Source organism: Eurypyga helias, unplaced genomic scaffold, assembly GCF_000690775.1.
Source record: "Eurypyga helias isolate BGI_N326 unplaced genomic scaffold, ASM69077v1 scaffold20469, whole genome shotgun sequence".
In the NCBI taxonomy this organism is placed as follows: domain Eukaryota; kingdom Metazoa; phylum Chordata; class Aves; order Eurypygiformes; family Eurypygidae; genus Eurypyga; species Eurypyga helias.
The window spans coordinates 34,803-59,771 of record NW_010270355.1 but is presented as its reverse complement, the minus strand read 5'-3'; the positions used below and the strand labels follow the sequence as shown (position 1 = coordinate 59,771).

General features: G+C 39.1%; 1 protein-coding gene across 1 annotated transcript in view; it reads right to left on the bottom strand.

Moving 5' to 3' along the window:
• The window catches only part of LOC104514676 (lysosomal-trafficking regulator-like), a gene marked incomplete at its 3' end in the record, with an annotated part of 46,889 nt that overhangs the window by 5,479 nt on the left and 16,441 nt on the right, over positions 1-24,969 (bottom strand). The window contains 19 exon segments of the mRNA XM_010158425.1: positions 1,090-1,268; positions 1,868-2,059; positions 3,422-3,574; positions 4,071-4,237; positions 5,156-5,386; positions 6,859-7,028; positions 7,846-8,023; positions 8,467-9,094; positions 10,369-10,500; positions 11,748-11,946; positions 13,147-13,284; positions 13,891-14,040; positions 14,554-14,727; positions 16,396-16,641; positions 18,190-18,380; positions 19,737-19,897; positions 21,518-21,691; positions 22,456-22,585; positions 23,861-24,284. Of these exon segments, the coding sequence (XP_010156727.1) occupies positions 1,090-1,268; positions 1,868-2,059; positions 3,422-3,574; positions 4,071-4,237; positions 5,156-5,386; positions 6,859-7,028; positions 7,846-8,023; positions 8,467-9,094; positions 10,369-10,500; positions 11,748-11,946; positions 13,147-13,284; positions 13,891-14,040; positions 14,554-14,727; positions 16,396-16,641; positions 18,190-18,380; positions 19,737-19,897; positions 21,518-21,691; positions 22,456-22,585; positions 23,861-24,284 (4,017 nt within the window).

Below are 24,969 nucleotides of genomic sequence, written 5' to 3'. Positions count from 1 at the left end.
TTCCTTTTACCAAGTTTTTTGCATTATAAAACACAGGTGATATGGTCAAAGTGTAAGACCAGAAAAAGATTTCTCTGCCAAAAGGAAATGTTTCATTCTAGTTTACTAATTATTATTACAGGTTAAAAAGGCATTCTATGAAAAATGAAAAAAGGGTTTGTTCACTTCAAGAAAACAAGCATTTTTCTCTCAATCTGCCAATATTAGGAATGCAAGTCCTCACTAAACTGGATACTCACAGGGACTACACAACACTCCAAAAGATGAAAATTGTGATGTAGAGGGTTTAAAAAAGGGGGGATGGGTCTTTTGTTTGCTTATTTTAATGAATAGCCCTTCTACATTAATCACTAGTTTCTGAATGGATTAGCTCAGAAGATCAGAAACCAGGAATTGGATTGAGGTGCTTGTGCTCACAAGCAACCTGCCATCTTTGAAAAGCACAAATACGGCAGGATGGAAAGCTAACAGAGCCAACCAACAATTTTCCAAAAGTAGAAACAAAAATAGGTTGAGCTACTTTTACAAAGATGACCAAAGAGGAACAAAGAAGCAAGTAGCACTAAGTTCTCCAATAACAACATTTCAAATTACTGTTGTGAAACCTGATCACCCTGGAAAGGTTGACAACACATGTACGCTAGAAAACAAAGCCCTCAGCCCTTTGACAACACCTGAACGGCTGCCCCCCAGTTACATCACCAACTCCAAGAGATCTTACAGACACCATTTGCTCAAACTCTCCATCATCTGTGGATGCACAGCAAGTTCTATAGGCTCCAGCAAACGTAAGCCTTGAGGTTTAGGGAACAAAGCAAAATTATGGACTACACAGAAATCCTTTTAACCTTTGTGTGCTTGCTCAAGAAGCAGAATTATGCTATGTGAGGGTAAAAATCAGAACAGATGGATTTATTATTGTACAACTGCAGAATAACTGAGAAGTTGAATAGAGTTTTTAATGCCACAGCTGAACTGGGAGAGGCAGTAAGAACAGCATCTATGGACAGACAACTTGATCCATCAACATCTCCTAATAAAGGAACCTTATGACAAGTACTTTAATGTGGACAACTTGTAACTACTTACAGTGGATACTCTGATTCCTTCCACCAATATCTTGAACATCTCCTTAAGAAAAGGATTTGTTCTGCTAGGCAATTCTTGCTGGCTTTCTTCCTCAGGAACTTCTAGCTGGGATGCTGAAAGCCGGCTTTGAGTTGTGGTGTCTGTGATACCCAGCACATCAAAGCACTCTTCTGTAGATGCTAAATTTTTAAGAGGCACATATTCATCAGTACCATCACAAGCAAGACAATCTATGATCCTTTAGGTGGCATTAAATCAAATATTGCCTTTATTCTTATATTTAACCATATTTAAGCTTGCAATTTCAATTCCTTTATGAATCAATTTATTAAGCATTTACAGTTAATGACAAGGCCATTCTATTTGTCCCACACGTTAAACTCTCTCTTGCTTTTGTGGCATTTGAACCAGCCCCCAGAGTCATCAAGTCTTGCTAATAAGATGTTTCTGCGACATGGCCACATCTAACTGATGCATTTCAAGAGAGCAGATGGTCCCTTTGGCAGAGTTCAACCTTCAGGTAATAATTCAGGCAGTTAACACATGAACGGACTAATGCAGAATTAAAATAACTTGTTCAGTTCATTCAGACAAAAACTGTATCCAGACTGTCAGTTACATAACAGTGAGACAAATCACTGACGAGACTGATGTTTTACCATTAAATCCATTAAACTAGTGTCAGTGGTGTTACTTTCCTCTCAACACTCCAAAAGCAAGAATTCTTTTCATATAGCAGTACACTGGCTGTCAAAACAGACACACAGATAAATCCTACCTAAATAAATGAGCCTGTTAACAGCCAGAACAGTTAGCCTCTGTAACCTCTGTACAAACTCGGGCTCAGTGGCTTGGATAGGATTTTCTTGGCTCATTCTCCGCTGCATCATCATGTGGAATTCCTCACTGGCTAGTGAGCGCATTTTCATCAGCAGAGCGTCAGACTGAGCAAGTGCAAACTTCCTTGAGCCTTTAAATAGAGAAGCATTAATAGCATCCTATAAAATGCACCAAAAAAATAAATCACTCAGCAATAGCTTTCCTCCAAATAGTGCACGTAGTTTAGGAAACAAATAATTTGAAATACATTAATACTGAAGGGAAACATAAGTGTCATTTGGGTGTCTGTCTTTCTTTCAAGAGCTGTTCTGTTTGAAAATAGTGACAAAGTTCAAGAAGTGATACCATGAAATGAGTTAGTCTCAAGATCAGATTTATTGTACAGCTTGGCTGTTTGTGTAAAGCAGATTCTAAAATAAGTTGTTTATTCCTGTTTTTATAGGATTAAAAAAATAATGACACCAGAAAGTTATTGCATATTGGAAACCAGCTTTATCAGCACGAACGAAGAGTCAGTTACATCAACAGCTTATAAACTAACACATTTTGTACCATACTGTTGCTATTAGCTTTGATGGAAGTACTATTTTCAACTTATAATATTCCTTACAACTTTACTGAAGTGAACTGGTGGGCCTTGACTGTATTGGCTTCTTTTGGAAATAACTATGTATCTTATTTACCTTTAGTGCCTTACCAGAATCAACAGTAAGAAAATATTGTCATGACATTTACTAGGCTGACTGAGAAAGGCTTCAAAAGCTGACCATATGAAGAGAAACATAGTCAACAGGGAATAATAGTGGTCTCTTTCAGGGATTTTAAAAATACATGTCTGGTTTCTAAGTTTTATCTTCTACAAAGTCGTAAATGCAGCTTCATTTATGAGAGATACAAAATCAGTTTCCAGCTAGAGGACTCCAAACCTTTACAGAATGATTCACAAGCTATCAGGTAGAGATAAAGCAGTACTGCTACAGCTAGAACTGCAGAAACGTTTTACAAGCACAGCCACTGCAGAATCTGGGAATCTCACACTCCCAACTATTAACGTGGAGTGCTGAGCATTTACTTCAGGATGATCACTAGAAGCCGTGCAACAATGCAATCCCCACACCACAGCTGCGTTAAAGTCACAAGCACTAACGTCATTTTGGCTTTTCCTTACGGGGGTGAAGTTGGCTAGTAAAACCACTTACACATCTATACTAAGCAACTTGTGAACTGGAGGGATTCTCAGAAGGTGGCAGTATCTGGCCTTAGACACCGCAGTGAGAACAACGTGGCTGAGGGAACACTTTCATGTGCCACCGCCTCTTCCTAATACAAAACCCTCTAAGCTCAAAACGGCTAGAGGCTACACTGTTCTAAAGCATAAAGCCAATTCACAGAAAGGCAAAGCAACGGGACTTATTTGTTTATCATTGACAGTACAGTTTGAGAGTAATCTATACAGGAGGAAGAACCAGAATCCTGCACTAATGCTACTCACCAGCAATGCCTTTACGCTTTCGAAACATCGCGTGATGTGGTGAAGACTGTGATGGGACTGAACCAGCCTGCTCCTGAGCATCTTGGCTTGCTGTAGTTTTTATTAATTCAATAGCTGCTTGAAGAACTCTTAACTGTAGTACAACTGCCATGTCTACAGAGAGAGGCATACAAAGGACATGACGCTCATTCTTTATAAGGCTTCAAGAATTTTTACCAGATGTTTGTAAAAAGTAAAAGAACACTATGTGTTAGAGCAGTAAAATTCTCGATTCCAAGGAAGTCACATAGAAAATCACCTCACTATTCCACAGAAACAGACAGTACACAAGTGAGTTCTCATGGAAAAGACATTAAATTTGATTACTCATACAAGCTAAATAAAACTTTAGAGAACATTTCCATTTAAATACCCTCAATGAACTCCTACAGTCACTATTTGTTCAGATTAGCAGTACACAATTCTTTACCACAAGGCAGGCTCCTGAGGAAAACTACTGCTTTGAGAACCACTTAGAAGAGAAAGAAGATCCATCACCAGAAATCTACCCCTTCTCCCTCAGCAAGAATATTATTTTTAACAACAAAACCAACGGGGAAGGGATTCACTTCTCCAGTCCCATGACCCCAAAAATAAGCAGATAACTTACTTTGCATCCTTGCATTTTTACTATTTTGAAGATGACCCAGCAGCACAATGAGGTCTTCAATAACACGAAAATATTGAGAACCTGAGGAGCTGCAGGCATGAATTGCAACTGCTACCAGCAGCTGTTGTATATCGCATGCAAGTAACTTGTAGTCATTCAAGGGAATGCTGCAAACAAAGTTGGAGTTACCAGAAACATGACAATTCTAGCAGATTGTAACCCATAACAAGACCCATTACTACTCCCCTTGCTACTCTGCCAACAGTACCTAATATTAAACTTCATGTAAAAATGTCACTGCTGAAGGCTAGAACATTGTAATCAGGGCACCTCCTTAGTGTTTACTTTTGCAGATTAGATGCCTGCAAATCTGAGGCATTCTAACATTAAGATTGTAACAGTGTTCCAGTGGAAAAGCAACAATGTATTAGCAGATTTCCAATATAAAGACCACATCTGAAATGCTGTATTGCTCAAAAAAAACCCCAACCACAGCATAATCTCATTTTGTAACCATGCTGAATTAAAAATCGACTGGGGTAAAAAGGAAATCTGCCTACTCCTTCAGGATACCAACTAATGAAATAAATCAACAAAACCCCACCATAACACCTTTCTCTTACAGTACAGAACATTTGTAATTAATGAAGTCATTTAAGTAAATCAAAATCTCAAATATTAAGTCACAGGCCACATAGGAGAGACTTTTCCTGCAGTTTTGACATTGCCTATAGATATAGCAGAATGCTACCATCTCCTGGGCCTTTATCTCACCGTTCAAGTGAGTTTTATTAGGAAAAGCATCCAAAGTGTAAAATGCAAGTTAGTCATGTAAAGTGCTGTCTCACTTGAAAATTCAAGTTACAGAAAGAACATTCTCTATCTAGTGTATTCCATTGTTTGAACTGAATATCTAAACATTAATGGCATTTACAGGTATAATTAAAGCTGAAAACCTTAACACAAGTGTAATTTTGTACACGTTCTCTTATCATCTTAGAAAGTAGCAAGAATACAATATATTAGTTTTTGCTAGACCTAAGGTTGTCACTGGGTTATTTTATAGCAACTCACATAATACTTACTTTGTTTCCAGGCCATTGAGAGCAGCCAGTGTATTACACAACACGTAGAGCAAACCGTTATCAAGCAGTAGGTCTGCCACTTTTGAGCAGGAATTGATGATTTGCAGCAGGAGACAGAAGCACTTATGCAGCAGAACGTTATCGTACAACGAGTTCTCTATAAGACCCAGCACAGGAATGACACACCATTTTTGAAAGAGTCCAACATTCTTGACATCTTCCAGATCAAATCTGTTAGAATAAATGTAAGTGAGTGACATCCTTAAAATAGCAACCTGGTAATGCAACTAGTAATTGCAACTGGAATACCAGTCTATACCAGTATTGTGATAGAGATGTAGATGGCAATTTCCTACACTTCATTGCACTAACAATGCTGGTCGACTAAAGAAAATAAGAGCAAAATACACACTTTGAAGAGCCATAAGAAAACAAAGTATCTAAAAAGTTTATCTGAATCTTAACCTAACCACCAACTGTCTTCAATATAGCTTTCATGAAAATAGATAGGTTTTAATCAGCATTAAAAAAAATACAATTCATCACCTTTCCAGTAATAAGTACTACAACTGGCACAGACACTATCGAGAAACCAGATACAGGTTGGCATCAACAGACTGACAGCAGGTTTGATATCCTGTATCCATTACTGCTTTTTGTTCAATTAGGTTTGGCAGCTTCTGGCTTATTGCAATTGTAGAATGTCAAACAGCACCTCACACCTTGTATTACTGGTGCATTAATAAATTAGATAACCTTAGAATAGTAATCAGCCTATTACATAACTACTATACACAATCCCAAAAGATTCTGAGCCGTGAGAATTACCTTTCCAGCACTATGATCAATCCTGAGGAAATAAGTTCTCTTCTTTGGGGCTACTTAAACTGCTAGGTTTAAGTCTTGCAATTAAACAGAAATATCTGGGGGTGGGGGGAACAAGGGCTGGTAGAGCTGAACGTGCAGAAGTAATCTAGCTACAAATCCTGCCAAGGCAGCAACTGAGAAGGAGCTTTTTGCAAGATTTTTGCACTGCTGACTACACTTAGACACATACTCTCCCTGTACAAGCTTTAAGTAATCCTACTAATTCTAAAAAAATGTAACTTCCTTAGATAATTGTCTACTTAAAGGTAGTCTTCTTCCCTGTCCATGAGATGGTTCTTTGGTTCAAGGAAATGATATACCTGTGGGATTTTCCCTAAAGGAAATATGGATTTAAATACAGGGCCAAGCCAAGGAAGCAGCTGTGGCATCAAGTATTGTTTTCTTTTCACCTACCAAAACCCAGTAGCAGAAGTCTAGTGACTACTACTTAAAAGTTCTAAAGATATAAACCAGAGTTTCATGTAGGATCAGAAGGATTAGGAAGAGTTAAACTGAATACAGGACATTCAAAGGGGAATTGGCATCTCAGACAGGCGGAGGGTTTAGAAGATCCCAGCTGACAGCACCCATCAGATGAAGTTGCTTATCAAACAGCTTGAGGGCCATACAACAGTCATAAGATGTTTAATACATTTAAATGTTAAAGCTACAAGCAAAACCTTTCAAAACCATTTAGAAGGAACTCTTTTTAATGGTTGATGACTACTAGGAAGACAATAGCAATTAGAAAGCTATCACATCCTTGCCTCCAGCAAAGTATTTGAACTACAAGCAGCGCACTAAGTCACAGAGCACAGAAGCAAATCACGACTTACTCTTCATCCAAGCCAACAGCGCGGCCAAAGAGCATTTCCAAAAAGCACTCTATAACTTCTTGAGTCCCCTGGTGAAGGTACAGTTGATTGGCTAGCAAGGAGAATCCACGATTCTTTAGGAATTTCTCCTTCTGCACCCTCCTTGCTCTATTGAAATACGCATCCAACAACTAAAAATAAATGGATAATTATGATGTAAGATTTAAACAGTTACTGTAACTTCCTTGAAAGTTAGGCTTTCATCCAATTCAAACAGTTTGAAGTGAAAATTTTAGCGCAGTTTGGGGAAGATGAAATCACACACGTAAGTTACAGAAGTCACACATAAACACATGCAAATTTTTCCTTGTTAAATCCTGCACTTTGTTGTGTATGCAAGTGCATGTACAATTTTTTTGGATCACTCTGTGGAGCTTTAGTCTTCAAATTAAAATACAAATCTACTTGAAATCTTTTCCATCTGCATATTGGTATCATCCAGGAGCACTGTTCTTGTCAATACTACAAAGAAATCTCTGGAAATGTTTTGAACCCTCAAATGCGTGTTCAGGTGACAAATGTGTGGATGACTCCCCAGTATAACCACGAGTCAGCTGTGTCAGAAGTTCAAACTGAGATGCACTGTGTCAAACTAAGGTGCAAGCCGTGTTGCACGTTGAAGAGACGGTCACCAACTTCTTCTGTGTTGTTGTTTCCATTTACATGAGTAATACCGTCTGGCTTAGATCACAGACCGTATTTATCAATTGAAAGACTCTCTGCAGAGGGGTTGTGTGTGGCATTTTTTTTGTGGGTTTGTGTGTGGTGTTTTTGTTTGTGGGTTTGTGCGTGGGGTGTTGTTCTTTTTTTTAAATCTGGGGGGGCAGAAACATCTTAAAATTCAGGAGGAAACCTAGAAAAGTAGAAACAACTAGAACTTGGTGTTCCCAACATGTTAACTAAGCTAGTTCACAGCTTTTTAGCTGAACACATTTTGTGTGGGCCTACTTTAATGACGCCTTGCTGTATGAGAGGAGATGGGTGGTTCACAAGTACTATAAGACAATCAGGTTGGATAAGCTTGTCCATCACATCTTCTAGCATGATATCTGGTAGGATTAGGAGAACTCCACACAAGAGGTCATACAATCCACAACAGATAAGCACAAGAGAGTCTTCCGTACATCTGAAACCAGAGGAATATGTTTTACCACAGGAAACGTTTAGGAAAAAAAAAAAGGTCTAATTGTTAGCTGCTCTCAGGCAGGAAGGAGGAGAAAATCTGGCAAACGTTTCTCCAATAATCCTATTACAACTTTAACACTTTTTCGATGGCAAACAGCAAAAAGGATAATCTGACTAGACCAACTTGCTTGAGATATTTTGTGAGCTAGCATAGGAAGTTCCCACTCCTACTACAAACAGCAAAACTCCAGATTTTTGAAGTTTGTTATGCAAATAACACAATTCTATATCAATTACAAGTAATGAATTGGTTTGACAGCCACAGGAAGCATTTTCTTAATTTTCAGGCTTCTAGGTTTGTAGAATAGTAATCAAGACCATCAACTGTGAAGCTAAAGCTCATACTGAGCTACTGCTAATTCATTATTTTGTTTATCTGCTTACCTGTCATCAGGGCTTATTGATAGTTTCTGGGTGTTCTCATTAGCTGACGAAAAAGCAAGACTCTCCCAGTCCTCTGGAAGTACGTTCTTGTCAAAGCTTGGCCAGCGAGCAATGGCTGATGAACCTCCCTGAACAGAAAATGCTAAGCCCAACCCTGCAAAATGACTCTTCTGAAACGAAGGCAGTCCTTTCAGATTGTCTGGGCGACGCAGCGATGGCTCAGCCGTAGCACCACCACCAGCTTCATTACATTTCAGGTCTGCATCTGTTTCTTTGCTCTCAAATGCACTTTCAGATAACTCTTCTTTTGCAATATCTTCAAATGTTTCAGCAGATGTTAACTCTGAGTCACAGACTGTTTTTGCAGACTCACAGCTGCTAAGAAAGAGTTCTTCTTGTACTCTCTTTATGGTTTCAGAGCTTCCTACAAACCCAGTTTTGCCCTGGAGGTCCATGTAGTCATGCTTGCCAATAATCTGAAAGTCATCAACACTCCTTCCCGTTCCTTCAGTTAGTCTTTTCCGATGAACTTGTGGTGAGGAACTAGGAGATGCTGGTAAGCTTTTGCAAAGCCTTTTAGGCATATGAGAGCTTATCTTCTGTTGTACACTAGCTTTGGAAACGTTCCCTAGAGACATAAGGATACCTTTAGCATTCTTTTGCACTAGAAACAAGCTTTTCCCCATAACGTTACACTCCACGTGTACATTTAACACAGTGATGGCCCAAGCTAAGTTTATGTGGCAAAACTGACTCAGTGCCTGGCATAGCTCAGATCTGGCCAATCAAGCAGAGAGTAAACTACTATGCAGCCACAAATTTAGCAAGTTACAAACAAATATTAAACACAGATAGAATGCAAAACAGTTTTTGCCTATATACTGGAGTTTCTGGATTTACATTGAGATCATCTCAACTAACCCTCAGCTGGAATCTGTACAGAATCATGTAGGGGGTGTAAGGCACCTCTGGAGATCGACTAGCCCAACCTCCTTGCTCACAGCAGGGTTAAAAAGAGCAGGTTGCTCTATTTGGAGCTCTTACACAGCATTTAAAATAATTTGTCTAAACTTAGAAATTCAAACTCAAAATCCCAATACTCAAACACCTACTTTCATAAAAAATTATGCTGTGTATTCCTCTGGTACATATGAATAATCTTTACTCAAGAACAACAGTTCAGTACTATTGATATCAAAAAGTATTCTGCTTGGAAGAGTAAGATTTCATATGTAATCTCTGTAAGAAAATTACTAATTCCATACACAATTGAGTACTGTGGCCTGCTCTTCATATCACTGCTTTTAATAAAAACCACTTGAACTAACACTGGTTCAACTGAAATAGTGCTTGGGGACCAGTTTGATTTTCCTAGGCAAAGTAGCAATGAGACTGCAATTGTAACAGGTATTATATTTGTGATACACAGCATATTGCCAAGTCATACATGATCTGAAATAGATAGCAGCTACGTTACAAAACAGAGTAATTTGTTTCCACTCCTATTTTGTATATATTGGTAAACTCCCTTGTATTCTGCATTTAAAATGTATAAATAAATGCTTAAACAGGCACTTATGCTTAGAGTTGTGTGTTTCAGTTTTTGGTTTACAGCTGATATTTATTGACTGCCTACGTAAAGTCTGCATTAAAAGTAGGATTAAATTTATCAGTTCTGTTTAACAAATGAAATTCAGCTCTCTGGTCCAATCCACTGCCCGCGCATCTTCAATTCCTTTTTTCTTACTCTGCTGTTCAGGCATCAAGCTCCGAGGGGCAGGAGCAGCTTTGTAAGAAACATCCGTGGGAAAGTAACACTTTTAAGACACTCTAGTCATCCACCAATGGACTTAGTGTCCTTCATGTGTTTTAATGGCCTTATGTTTTTCAGCATTGTTTTACCTTCCAGGGGTAAAGCAGTAAATCCAGTTGGAGTTGTAATCACAAACGCAGAACTCTCTACTGCCTTCCCACCACTGCTGGAATTTCTCAGATACCTAAGTGATTCAACTTTCTCCTGAAAAATTTTGCCATCTAAAAAGAAAAGGTAAGGGGAAGAAGTTACATAAAAGCTTTTAAAGTTTGTATTCTTGACATAGTTAAGACTCATCATAGCCAGGTCACATTGCAAGCTGATCACTGGGGGCTAAAGAGAAGTGCTCAACTCACAAGCAGCTGAGAAAAAGCACTTAAGAACAATTCTGTATTTTAGTGATGTATCTTTTAACGTCTACTTCAGAACATTAAAAACATTATGCTGTCCTAAAGTAATTCTGTTTAGAAGATGGTCCTTGCAGGCATACAAACAGTAATAGCTTAGACTTTTTGTCATGTCAAAAACAGGTGACTGCTCCCAAACAAGTTCATCAACTAAGGCTCAAAGTATCAAAAATTGTGTACTATTCTTACTCAGAATTTTACACCTATTAGTATCATAGGACAGATAAAACCAGCTGTACTACCTCTGAAACTGATTACTAAAGCTGGAGGTGCACAGGCTTCTGCTAAAGCAGAGAACATTTCCAACTTGGATGATGCTTTCAAGTTACAGCTGAGGTTGTACGATGCTGATATTAAAGCATGAGCTATACACCTACTTCTTTCTCACCTTTTAAATTAAAAAGAAAAATTTTTAAAGCTCATAGCACTCCTTTGGCCAAAGTGAACATCCAGTACAGATACATTAAAGACAGCTGTTGTCCTAGATCTGCACCCCTCAAAGCACATAGGCGCTCCCAGTAACTTGTACGCAGTGCACTGATGATGCCTGCCAACCATGTCTTTCAGTGCAACGGATCATTGGCTAAAAATGCTCCTCAGGTCTTTTGTTTCTGTAGGAATTCAGTAGCAGGCACTAAGAAAGAGACAGAAACTGGACCATATACACATTTCTGAAGGCGTTTTGTTTACACTGAAATTAGACATTTTTCTCCAAGAACTGCCCACAAATGTGTCCATTCAGGCAGGTAACATTACACCGCCATTTAGCGGCGGCAAGCATTAAATAAATGTAAAGACCTGACCACCAGAGAGGTTTTCGATGGCTGTAGACAGAGGAAAGCTTTAGGTAAGCCAAGCAAGCAGAGCCTAACCATGTAATACGTAAACTACTTTCACTAAGACCTAACAGTGCAATAATTTTTTTTATATATAGTTAATACAATATAACAACCAAAGAACACTCACATAGAACACTAATTTATGAAAGAGCTTCTTTTAGATATTAATTTAGGACTAGATTTTTATCTTAGTTTATTTCTAGTTAAATGCTATGTATCTACCTATGTGCAGGGAAAAGTAGAAGTTGGTAGGATTGTGACAGACATATGTGTTTGTGGGAGGGTGAACTGCTAGGAGGAAGTTGAAGACCAGTGTCAGCAATTCCAGGTCTGGGGGAGATCCAAGTACTTCTTCAATTATTTTCACAAACGACCTACAAACCTCCCGAGGCAGAGATGCAAGGTGCCCTTCTTTATGCTCCTAGAAAGGAAGAGCAGTACATTATTGTACTATTAATTTGACAGAAGTAATTTTGATTGTCATGCTGTAGTAGGAGAACAGACAAGGAAAAAAAGCAGAAGTAATAAAGACTGTACTCTTTAATTTGAGAGGAGCTACTGTACCTACTCAGTTATCCAAGTCCAGCACACTCAAAATTCAGTCACAAACATAGTATCTTCCACTCCATCATCCCCCAAAATTGCCAAATCATTGTTGGACAGTTTGAGTAGTTTCTTTTAACTAAGAAATAATTTCCCCCCCCCCAACAGGCACGTGTATTAGTGGTTGTACTCATGTGCACAAGACAGGGAAAATACTATGCAACATTCTGTGTCTAGGCATTTATGTTAATATACAATTTTAGTCTACTAACAAGTTCCAAAAGTAGAGAATACCACATAAAAATGAAGAAATTAAGATTTGCAGCAATGAAAGGCATTAAAAGGCACATTAAAATAAACATTAAGAGAGGAAAAATGCATTACATGTGTTAAGAGTGGGAACTCAGAATAAAAAGGAATGCAAGATAGGAAATGCAGTGTAGAAAACAAGGATTGCACCACACTTTCAAACAGGTATGTACTATAAGCAGGAACCCATTTCAAAATCAAGTTCCTAGGAAGTGCGTCTCAAAGGGCTGAAGCACTTCCGTAGAGTCCTTTTTAGAACCGCTATCTCCATGCCACAGAAGCAGCTCCTAGCGGATCAAAATTTTGAGCAGAGTGCTCAGACTGAGCACAACATACCAGTTACCCTATTATCTGTGGCGAGTATGGGACAGACAGTTTTCTGCTACTTGCACAGTATCTATGTTTTTCAGTAATAAAGACTTGAAATCCCAAGAAATCTCAGATCTTGACGAGAGGGTCACAGTTCACTTCAGCTCTTACTCACATCTGGATTGTGCAAGTAACCTAGTGCCTAGGTTTTCCAGGAGTACTAGGTGGTGAGTGTGTGTTGCCCCTTCTGTCTAGCAATAAGCAGAGCACCCAGGAGGGAGCTGCCTCAGCTTACAGCAGCAATGTCTGTTGAAGATGATGACAGGGGTCTGGAAGCACAGAGGATGGAGTCTACTGAAGTAGATTTTTTCCTACAGCATTTAGTCTCAGTTTTACTTGGGGGTGTCAGGGTGGGGAAGAGTATGGGCCAAGCACAAAGTAGGATTTCAGAGTGAAGTACCTGCAGAACCTGGCAAGTTAACAGGAAGTGATGTACTACTTGAGCTTTCAATAGCTGTTTGATGTTGAACATCTGTTGGTGATGGTTAGCTCTGATTAGGATTTCTAGGGCTGCTAACAGAGTTTCCCAAACACCTTCCTGAAAAACAAAACAAACATGGCTTCAAAAATGTGTTTGAGCCTACGCTGAGACTAAAAACCCCAAAGCTTAGTAACGTAACCAAGTCAGGTAAGTTTTGCACCTAAGAAAAAGATCAAGTGACTGCAGATGGCCAGGTCAGAACTAGAAACTATCAGGAAAGTTATGGTCCTACAAAGTTAAGCATTTTAATGATTAAGCTACAAAACTATTACTTTTTGTTTAAATTTAGTCTTGCGTAGTCTTTGCTATAATAAACAATGTATGATGGTTTCAGTCCTTTAACTCCAGAGGGAAGCAGATCTGCCTCAGTTTTAACAAGTTTCCTTAAAAAAAAGAACCCATTCAACTAATGAGTCATTTACATATGTTACTCGTACATCAAGCTCCCATTATCAGTGATGCATGTAGCCTTAGCATGCTACATGCATCACTGATAATGGGAGCTTGGTGCTGCTATTCAAAGACAAATAAGGACCATTAATTTAGGAAATTTTAGTAATTACTGACAGCTACCTGGAGAAATTAATTTCAGACCTCATAATAATTTATCACTTTTTTAGAAAATACTGTTTATACTTAAAATCTTTCCAAAATTAAAGTTACCTTCGCTTTAGACCATATCTTCCAGTCAAGAAGCAGCTTTTCTAACAATTGAACATCTTGGATAACTGCAGTAGAATCTGTGTCAAGTGTGAACTGCCCGTTTTCATCCATATAGAGAATCTCGTCGCTGCAGCATCCTTCAAGGAGAGTCTTAAAGAGGGGGAAAATTTTTTTGTATGTTTTAGGCACCAAGCAGCACAGTCGTCCTACCCAATCGACCTGGTCAACTGTGACAACAGTTACTGAGCTAGTGACCCTATGTCATGGTTTACAGGGGCAGTAACCCCACTAGGAGACTTACTAAAGGCATTTAAGAGGCTTCATTCTTACAACACCAGTACAAAGACTTCTTTGAAAAGGTTCAAGGGCACTCAAATATTTTTATTAATTGCTTATGAATTTAAGCTTACTTGAAGGTCTTTGCTCTCAGAGAAATAAAAGTTGCTTCCCTCACTCCATCTCCTTTAAAATCAGGGAAATCTTACAACACTTTTTCTCCCCCTACCTATCAGGACTTTCTGGTTCAAGACCAAACACCCCTAGATGGAGCTTGCTCCTAATCACCGACGTGCCTTTGTGAATTCAAATGTAGAATTAAAGCCAGAGAAGTTGCTAAACCTGTGCTAACATGGAACAAAACATCAGGTTTAAAGAGCACTCTACCTTCAGCATGCAATAGCCCACAATGCATTTTGGTTTGATCAACACTCGATGAATCATAGAATAGCCATTACAATTGTCCATCTCCTGTATTCTTTGTTGATTGTATTTTGTTAGGGACAGTATGAGCTGTAGTGCTAAAGCCTGAGTGTCTTCACAGCTGCTAATCTCTACAACCTGAAAAAAAGACAAGTTTAATAAAACAGTTTAAATGAGAAACATTTAGAAAATGAACACTTTGTTGCAGTCTTAAATCATAACTTCTGGACTAAATCTGTTTTACAGATTTTGAGGTTATGTACATAACCTTCGTTTTTGCCTATGTGTGTACCTTCAGACACTGCCTGAAGTGATTAATTCCTACTGTAGTAAATAATGATCTGTTAAGAAAGTAAGAGTCCAGTTATACGAATCCCTTTTAAGAGAAAAAAACATTCTACATAAAATTTAACTAGAAGGCACCAATTTCTTTTTGCTATACTACAGAATCACAAGGTCATGAAACACATAAGGCACTAATAAGAATAAACTCTGTTCTTTTCCCTGGAAAAGTATGTTTCCTAAACATTTAAGGAAAGCTTTAAATCTAGACCTTCAAGAACATTCATTATCTCTACCTGGAAGCATCAAACATGGAAAGTTTTCTCTTGTCCATAAAGGTACAAGCAATTTGCTAGATGAAGACTGTGGAACATTCTTCACTCTGCTTCCTACAACTCTTCAATCCCAAGAAAGAGCAAAGAGTCCACAGGCATACAAGAAGGGAATATCACATCAATTAGTTTCAGTTCCTATAGGTTCCCTTGCTGTGTACCTGGTAGTTCTGCTGCACTTCGCTGTACACATGTACCCCTATATTGTATATACATTTTACCTGTATGTACACCTATATTAATCGCTTTACTCATGCAAATAGTCTACAGCAGGATCTATAGACTTAGCATAATTTTACATAATACAGTATGAATAAGGATTTTTTCCTCAGATTTCAGCATCAATGTTAATATTACAGAAGGCAGTATCTTCTCAACCAGAGTTTAAAGATCTGACTGTCTCGAGTCTTATGTGCACCACTACCCCACCCCCACCCCACTTTCAGAACACTGCCATTGCCAGAGGTGTACAAACCAAACAAATTCTAGGCCTACAAGAGTATTTGGAATTAGCTGTAGTACTTCAGAGTCTCCTTGCATGAATATTAGCCTCTCCCTGTCTAGGTCACAGCAAAGCAGTGACTAAGTTAAGGTTCATACCCTTCATATTTTTGAGATTACAATTTTTCTTAGGGTAAGTCTTTGAACATGGCTGAACAGTTCTCTCAAAAAAGCTCTCACTCATTATTAGGTAAGCTTAAAGCTCTGCACACTATGGCCTTTTACATTTATTCATCCTTTTTTATTCATGTATTCAGCCTGTGTTTAAAGTGTTAAAGAGATGCAATGAATTTAAGTGCCTTTAAAAATACATTAATCACTTAGACTTAACAATCAAAAACAAAAAATATGATCAGTTTGACAACACTCCTAAAAATATCTTTTGACATTTAGAAGTCCCATCTCTAAACCAGAATGTAACATCTCATCTCACATACCAGCAACAAAAAAGTAATCTCATAACAGAATTATAATTAAGTTTCCAATTTAGGAACCACCCATATGATGCTGTTTGTGTTATGCCACAGATATTTTCCATAAGCTTTCTTTAACAAAAAAGAAGAAATTGTATGCAGGCAGACTTTTAATTAACAGGAGTAAGGCAGTTATAACGTGTGACTTGGTACCCAAGATCCAAGGAAAATTTTATGAGAGAATACATACATGCACTCCCCTTCTCCAGCCCCCTTACCCTAGCAAAGAGGAAAACAAATGCACCAGTTCCTCCAATTTCATGTAGTATACCCTGGAGAGTTTTATATTCAACAGGCTGAAGTGTTTTGAGGTACTGAGAGTCCAATACATTGCTCTGAACTTCTTTGGAACTGAAAGGTCTCTGAGAAGGTACAGTTTTCCCTTGACCTTTCAGTCTAATCACAGGTTCGTATATGGTGTACTGGCCAGGGCAGCATGCGGTGTACACAACAGCCAGACTCTCCTGAAACAACAGACACTTTTAAGTTTCTTCCAGGGAAGGTATTACAAAGCACCACCACAATCAACCCAAAACCAACCCCCAAAGCAGAAAAAGTCACACACAAAAGTCACTTATAACAGCAACTAGTAGCAGCTTTGGCAGTTCGTTTCTACTTTACCGTTTGTGTGGAAGCATGTGCACCTAAGTGCAATATATTTACTAAAATTTAGGATTTCTATGCAATAGCTACAGCGCAGAAAGTTAAGAAAGCACGAAAAAAAGAATTCCATCAAGGATCCCCCTCATCACCTGAAGAAGAATTACAACTATTTCACATAAAAACCAAAGTTATTGACAAATTTAAAAGAAAAGGAGCATAGAGAAGGATTGGGCAAACTGTTTTCTTTTCAAAAGCAGTGAGTCCAAATGAGAAAGTTACCTGCTATTTTTTCAAAATATCTCCAATTTTGTTTTAAGTCTATTCCTCAGTCAGCTGTGCCATAAGAGGATCTCAAAAGAAGAAGCTTCATTACTGATGAAAAGACAAACAAAACCCAAAGCTCCTACGGAAAGTAACTGACCCATTTTCACAAAAAAAATAAAATTCTCATATTTAGGGGGTTATTTAAAATACAGAAATAATTACATTTAAGGCACTTGCACTCTATGCAAAAGTGCAGAGATTAATGTATCACTTGAACACAGTTGTTCTCTGGTTACTTGGTGTTTTGTAAGGCAAAATAACCTTCAAGTTGCACAACTGATTTGTTAGGAATTCGTTTATTCCATTCATTCCTTCTTAACCTAGTCAAAATGTAGTACTGCTGTTCACACGGATCACACCCAGACAATGACCCTTTACAGAGCTGCTGCAGAGCAAGATCAGAAAACCCCTCTAGTGGAAACCATTTATACAGCAGGTCCGTAATTCATACCAGTGCACGAAGACAAGGCCCCAGACACAGCAGGCTCCACTGAAAGTTTGATCTTGTTCTTTTTCTAGAGCAACTGGTTTTACACCTCCAACTGACGTGGCTGTTTCAGTCAGGAAAGATGAGTAAAGCCAAGGTCTTCCCCATGGAAAACGACTTCTCAGTCAAACTTGATGCAAACTTACTCCCTCTCAAAACCTTCACAGAATTTGGATGAAGTCTTTTGCTTCCTGTTCAAGCCAGGTAAGTCCTCCTTTCCCCTCTCAGTTTCAGTGTTAAAAGGTTCGCTAACCTGGTTTTGGCTACATTTACACCAATGGAAAAAGAGCTCCATATTCATCCTAGAGCATTTGGAGGTGCCTGCTTATCTGATACATTAAATATGCAGTGTAATCGATGCTGGAGCATCTACAAGTTGTTAGAATCCAACCCAAAGCAAGATGAAACGGCCATCCTGTGTGAAGTTCAACTCCCATTGAAATAAATGGGAAGAACCATGCGGTGATTTTCCTGAGAATTGGATTTGCTCCTGTCTGCTTTGAGCAAGTGAAGCGCTTTGGGAGACAGCAGGGAATGTGCTCCCAGTTTCTTAATCAGTTCTAAGAGACTAAGAACCATTTTTAAGTAGGAAACTTACAATTAAAGGCCCAACATCCACTTCTTTTTTTGCCATAAAGAGCTCCTTAATTTGTTCACACAGTAGAATCTCTTTACTTATGTACTTAGAGTAATCAGTCGATGTTTTGCCATATTTACAAGGCATTACAGAAGTGAAGTCCGGCCCACATGTGTATAAGTGAAATGCTTCCTCTGGTCCCACCTTTGCACCTAAAATCCAGAAAAGCAGCTGTTAACTCTTTAGTATACAATAAAGCAAAATTCATCCATTGGCTAGTCGACTGCATCAGACACCTTACAGAGATCTGGCTGGTTTCCATAGGCCCTGCTGATGAGAAACAATCAGTGCTTGCTATTAGCTACTGTAGATCATTGACTTCTGACACATCATAGGCCAGATCAATTCAGTGGCAAAGGCAACTGAAAGCAAATCAGAGTGATCTGCATGAACCAACAGCTCTGAATAATCAATTAAGCCCCTTAAAACTGAGAAGTTATTTATCCAAGCCTCCTCAAAGTTTCCAAAGCATAGCAAGATTACAGAGAACAACAACAACATGCTACATCATCATGGAGAGATGGGTAGAGTGCCCAAGAAGGGTGCACCACAGTAAGAGCTCACTACAGCTAACAGGGAAGAAAAAGATAAAGCTATGTAGGAAGCAGAAGGCCAAAGGAAACTCCCTCCCTCTTCTGGACAGCACCTCTCCAGTCATCTGTTGGGGAAAATGCAAATTCAGAAGAAGCATCCAGATGTCTGGATGTACCTGACAACTGCAGAGCAATAAATCCAGCGCTCCCTGGCTATGTCAGTTACACTGCCCATAGGCACATGGCAATCAGAGCTCTTAAGCTCACCAGGTGGAGCTCGCATTTATGACAAGCATCTCCCCTCTGGCCCACACCCAACGCCTGCATGCACCACACACCCTGGCAAACCAATTCCCTTGTGCAGTAGTCCTGGCCAGGCCACTGCACGTGAAGAAATGCCAGGTGACGACCACCAGCCATGTTCCACCCTTCAGCACTAAGCTAACACCTAGAAGTCCTGGCCAAGACTTTCCAAGGAGGGAGAAAAAGTATGCATCTCAAAAGCCCAAAGTAACTCCCACGGTTTCAGAAATAAGCATGCACAACTCAGTATTCAGTGGCTCAGACTCTTTCTTCTTTATATATAAAGTCACTTGAAATTAGCAGTTTAGAAGCAGGTAAGTGAAATCAATTTTCCAGCTGGGAGAAACTGAGCGCTTTAAGGAAAAGCCAGTACCACCATCTCTCCATCCCCTACCCCAAGGGATGATTTAAACAAACACTAAAGTAACTGGAAATTCCAATTACAGCTCTAAAAAGAAAGTTAGAACAGTGGCTGAAGAACACATAAGGAAGTACCCAATACTGAAACATTTGGCTACTTTCTCCCTGATTAATCATGCTGGTAAAGGATGTAACATTGCGTTTACTGTAAAAGCTTGCCGTGTATTAAAACCACAGCAAATTCAGCCTTTCACCCTGGAGAAGGAAAAAGAAATGGAGACTTATTCAAGAAAAAAAGGCATACAAAAGTACCATTAAACAGAAGCAGGTTTCCAAGATCCCATCTTCCCGATAATTGAAGCAATTCTTCTTGAGACGATGTACAATGGCCAATCATACAAAATGTTTTATTACTGTCAGATGATAAGCTTGATTTCCTTGGTAGTGCATAATCTAAATTAATCTCACATTTCCTAAAATAAGTAGAAAGAAACTAGTGTAAATATTAGGAAGTGATAAAAATTGTTGTCTAAGGTATTCATCTTAGGCTTAAAACAGATTTTAGTATTTAGTAGATGAACCACACTTAACATTAAATTACTAAAGCAATCTTCAACTTCTTGACACCTTAAAACTCAAGTTACATAACGACGTATGTATTCAAATTCTGCACAGAACAGGGAAATAGGGTCCCAATTAGGACTGCCAAACAGTCAAGACTTCCTAGATCTTAAATTCCCTCCAACCTCAAAGAAGAAACTGTATATAGCACCATACACACTTCAAAATACCACAATTTTTCAAGAATTTCTACTATTCCTGGTAAGTCAAAGGCCTTTGAATCTGCTAATGCACATCATTAAATCTGTGGTTCACACAGAGCTAGAAAACACCATGTTGAGGATTTACTTATACCAGGGAACACCATCAGAGCTGGTGTGCTGTGCAGCCCCGGGCAGTAAGCCTGATGCTTTCAGAAAGCATCCAATTAACCTTCCCTGTGTTTACATGAGCAGGCCAATTGGACCACAAAGGTCATCTGAAGCTTCCTGGAAGAGCCTAACTATAAGCAAATCAGCAACTAACTCTCTCTGTATCCACAGGCCTTGATAAGCGCACACGTGCAGAACATGGCAGTATTCTCAGTTTCCCCTGCATCTCCATTTTTAGATTTTACAGCATACCAGCCTGCACAGATACACAGACTGAACAATGGGGGGGTAGGAAATCAAGTTGCTTAAGCTGACTCCACATAGTTTCACAAACAAAGTGAAACAGGTATTATACTTCACAAATCCAGGTTTGACAGCAGGAAGTATATCATCAGCTTTTTTCCTAGAAACTTTTTTCCAGTTTTAGGAGTGTCTTTAATGTTGCTTGTTCACTGACCAAATTCTATAGGACTAGTAAAGAATTTCTGTGATGCACTAAGTTTTACAAAACAGCATTTTGACCACCTTCTTCACATTTGGGACATGAAGCCTTTTTAGTCTGGACTTGAGATAGAAAACTGTGATATTTAATAAATTCTTTTCTCTAACCAATGAGTATTCCACGCAGGCACACCCAGCCTAGCATCAGGTACTGCACTCAGGAGCATGGGCCTTAAATTTTCAGTGGAAGAAATAGTACTTTCCGCTGCCAGATGAGATGGCGTCTGAAATATTAACTTCTCCCCTCTTCATTTCTCAGTGGAACAAAATGACTGCCTTCTCACCATCTCTTCAGTCCCATTTTCAACAATATTGCCAGTACCTGAACTATACTGCCTTAATTCCGATCCTTAACCAGAGACATTTTGCCTACTGCTAACTTCAAGTTAATCTTGTAGTAGTTACCTCTTTTGCTTATTGGAGATGAAGAAAAAAAGATTGGTGTCTGCCTTGGTCCATGGAACAAACCAAAGATTCCCGGAGCAAATCAAGACCATTCTGGATATTTCTGAGGAATTCCTAGCAGTGTAAGGCACCTCTCTCCTGCCCCCGGGAGACTACTCAAACGTAACTTCAGCTTGCACCAAAGCAGTGCAGATGCCTTCCTACCAGATGACATCTCTAAGATAAACACCTACGTGCACCTAACATATACTTTACCTCTGACCAGAAACCCACAGCAACAACTTTCCATGGATGTTTTTCTTGCCTTCTGGCTGCTGCAGATATGTTACTGCCAAATGCTGCCACCTGCCCACAAGGAAAACATTCTCTGGAGATTCAGCCTGTGCCAGCAGCCCAGCTTTCATTTCATCATTCGGATCCATACACATACTACAGAAACAACAGAAAAACAAGTGTGTGTGTTTGTTTTCAAATTTGCATTAAGCCCCAGAACTAATGTTTTGGCCACAGTTACTATGAGATTGCGTTCCTTAATTTCCACCGTGCCATATTTAGACTACTCAACATAAGCTAGGGAAATCCTCACATTATGGTTCCAACTCAGTTTAAGTTGTTTGCATGAATCTGCTTACAATAAGGATATTACCTCTATTTTACAAAGTTCACTTTATTAAAAAAAATGCAGGTACTTCAAACACTGCAATAGCGTTCCAAAATTGCAGTTTGAGACCCATTTTAAGGACACGTTACTTACAAGAAGTTAGGGCTAAAACATGTTCAGCAGAAGAAAAACAAGATTGTTGTGGTAAGTATTAAATAAAAGCAATTTTCACACCTGAGGTGTGAAACCTACCGCTATAAAAGCTTTTGCTTATCTCCACACATTTATTGTGTCATCTCATTAACAACTGGATTGCTACCTTGCATTTCATGATCTTTATGACTGACCTTGTTCTTACTCGGGGCAATCATTTATATATGACTACTTGAAACACGCAAGACCAGAGACAAACATTCTAAGCAAGTAATCCTGTTGATCTGTAGCAACAAACTTACTGATGTTGCTATCAGTGTGCAAAATGACTCTACTACAGAAACGAGTTCTCTGCACTCCAACAGTATCCTCTGCAAGCTGCTACTGGAAGTAACAGTATACATGTGCACAAGACTGCTTTTGGACTAACACAGCCTACCGAAATATGAACGCTCCAGTGTTCAAGTCTGCCCAGACTTGTATCATCAGTGCTTTGGAACCCAGTGAGATTATATGAATACAGCCATCTTCAACCAGCTTATCTCCCAGGCTTAGGTATTCCATTCCTTCTAGAAAAAGAAGCACGCTTATATACAATTACAATACAACACAACAATGCTGACCCTACCAGCTATCAAGTGTGGAAAGAAATCGTTCAAGTACTGCAGAGAATCGGTTCTTGTTTAGTTGGGGGCGTTCTGTTTGGTTTTTCTTCCCTCTTTTAGTGAGCTGCCTCATATGTGTGATTCTGTTCAGAGACCTAGGTCTCCTACTGAAACAGAGGAGCTCAACATTAACTCAGCACTTCACCCATTTTTGTTTGCCATCATGTAACACCCTAAGCATGAACACACTCTAATTCAGTGATGATCTGGACATGTCATATCATTACATTCCTATGCTGAACTGGCAGCCTTACTGTGCACCAAGAAATCTTTGGGTTTTTCTTCACAAGTCATCCTACTTTTTAAGCATGAACTTGCATTCAGTACGTTTGCTTTACTTGATCAAGCAAAAGCAGACATTTGATCATGTTTTCCTCTGACAAATTATAATTAAAAAGCCTGCTCAAAAGAGTTTGGGAGCATGTGGCTCTCTATGAAAGCATACAGGGAAATGTTGCGCAGCTACTGACATTTACAAGGGCACACACATAAGGGAAGTTAGAGGACTGACACTGAGTCAGCCTCAGGCTCCAATTTGATGGATTCAGAGATTCATCTTTTAGCTACGAGTTCCAACATTTAAATACTGAATCACAAAGATTCAGATGTTACTAAACTTTGGGGTTTTTTAGTCTCAGCGTAGACTCAAATACATTTTTGAAGCCATGTTTTTGTTTTTCAGGAAAGCATTTGGGAAACTGTTAGCAGCTCTAGAAATCCTTATCAGAGCTAACCATCACCAACAGATGTTCAACATCAAACAGTTATTGAGAGCTCAAGTGGTACATCTCTCTACTAAAGAGAAACAACACAGAAAGCTTCATCAATCCACGAGACCAAAGAAATCTGGAGCAGTTGTTTCCCTTGACCTTTCAGCTGCGGCATTTAATACTTTCTTCAGCATAACATGAAATAGCATAAAGACATTTTACTGAAATTATAAATTCAATGAGAACACTACATTTCTAAGGAAGCAGGCATTAGTCTAACCTAAGGACTAAGCTTGGAAATGTTTTAAGTATGTGATACAGTACTCAAAAATCAGGAAGACTACCACTCCCATTTTACATCCATAAGAAAAAACGTTAGCCTTTTGTATATGGCACATCAGTTAGCAATATTTGTAACAAGAATCCTTCAGCGCTACCTAAACAGAAACAAGAAATGCTGTATCCTCACCTGTGCTGTCAAAGCTGTTTCCTCTGACATCTACCAGTCTGCTTCTTCTCTTGAATTTTTTCCCCTTTTCTGTTGAATTTCCTATTTCATGAGCACACTCCAGATGAAACCACAGCGAGACACTGAAGCCTTCAGACATGTGCGGCCAACAGTTTTGTCCAACTAGAGGCAAGTGAATCGGGGCTACGTGCCAAGAGGAAAGCAGCTGGTGACTCAGATTTTCACCATCTGCCTCTTTCTTACTCTGTGAAAATTTTGCTCTTTTTAACAGTCCAGCAGTTTTGCTGTTGGAAGTGCTAGAAGATTTTTGTGAAGAGCTACTACTCAGATTTGTGCTGTGTAGCAAAGGGAAGGCAAGGTACTGTAAGGGGTTCATATAAACATTAGTTTCTATAATCTTCAATACACCCTTGAGTAGTATCTCCTAGAAGAAATAAACCAAACAAGTGAGAAAAAAGTAAATCAAACTGTTTACACCATGCAGTCAAGTGTCATCTAACTAAACAGAACAGTACTCTCCATTTAAATCTGGATTCATGTTTTCCCAACAGAGGAGGACCTCCATATCCAAACTGACACATTTACAAAGCATTAAGTAGCAACTTGAACAAACTATGGCCCAACAGTTCCAGGGTTTTTAGTCAGGGGAGATGAACCTTCAAGCTACCGTGCTTAGGAATCAGCTGAACCAGGACAGGTGGTCACTGCACAACCTTATCTAACAGTTATGTGCCAGCAGATAAGGCCAAGAGACCACACCTCTGACCCCATGTTTGAGGCTGGTTAGGAATGCACACAGGGGCCATCACTTTGGTATTGCATTATCACTAACAAAACTGGCTGAGCCTTTCAGCCAAAGGGTTTCTCTAGTTACTCTGCCAGTTACCACAAGCTGCCTTTGAAAAAACTGACTCATGTCTCCTTGTTTGGTTGGTACCATTTCAGACCCCACAGCATTTTTTTTTTTTTTAATTTCCTTCCACTTGTTATTCTTTCCCCTACAGACTCCCACACAAACTGACAGAGAGGTATTTCAGCAGTATATCCCACAGCAGCAAGATTCATGTTACACAAACCAACTTAAGACAGTTTTGAAAGTAATTCCTGCT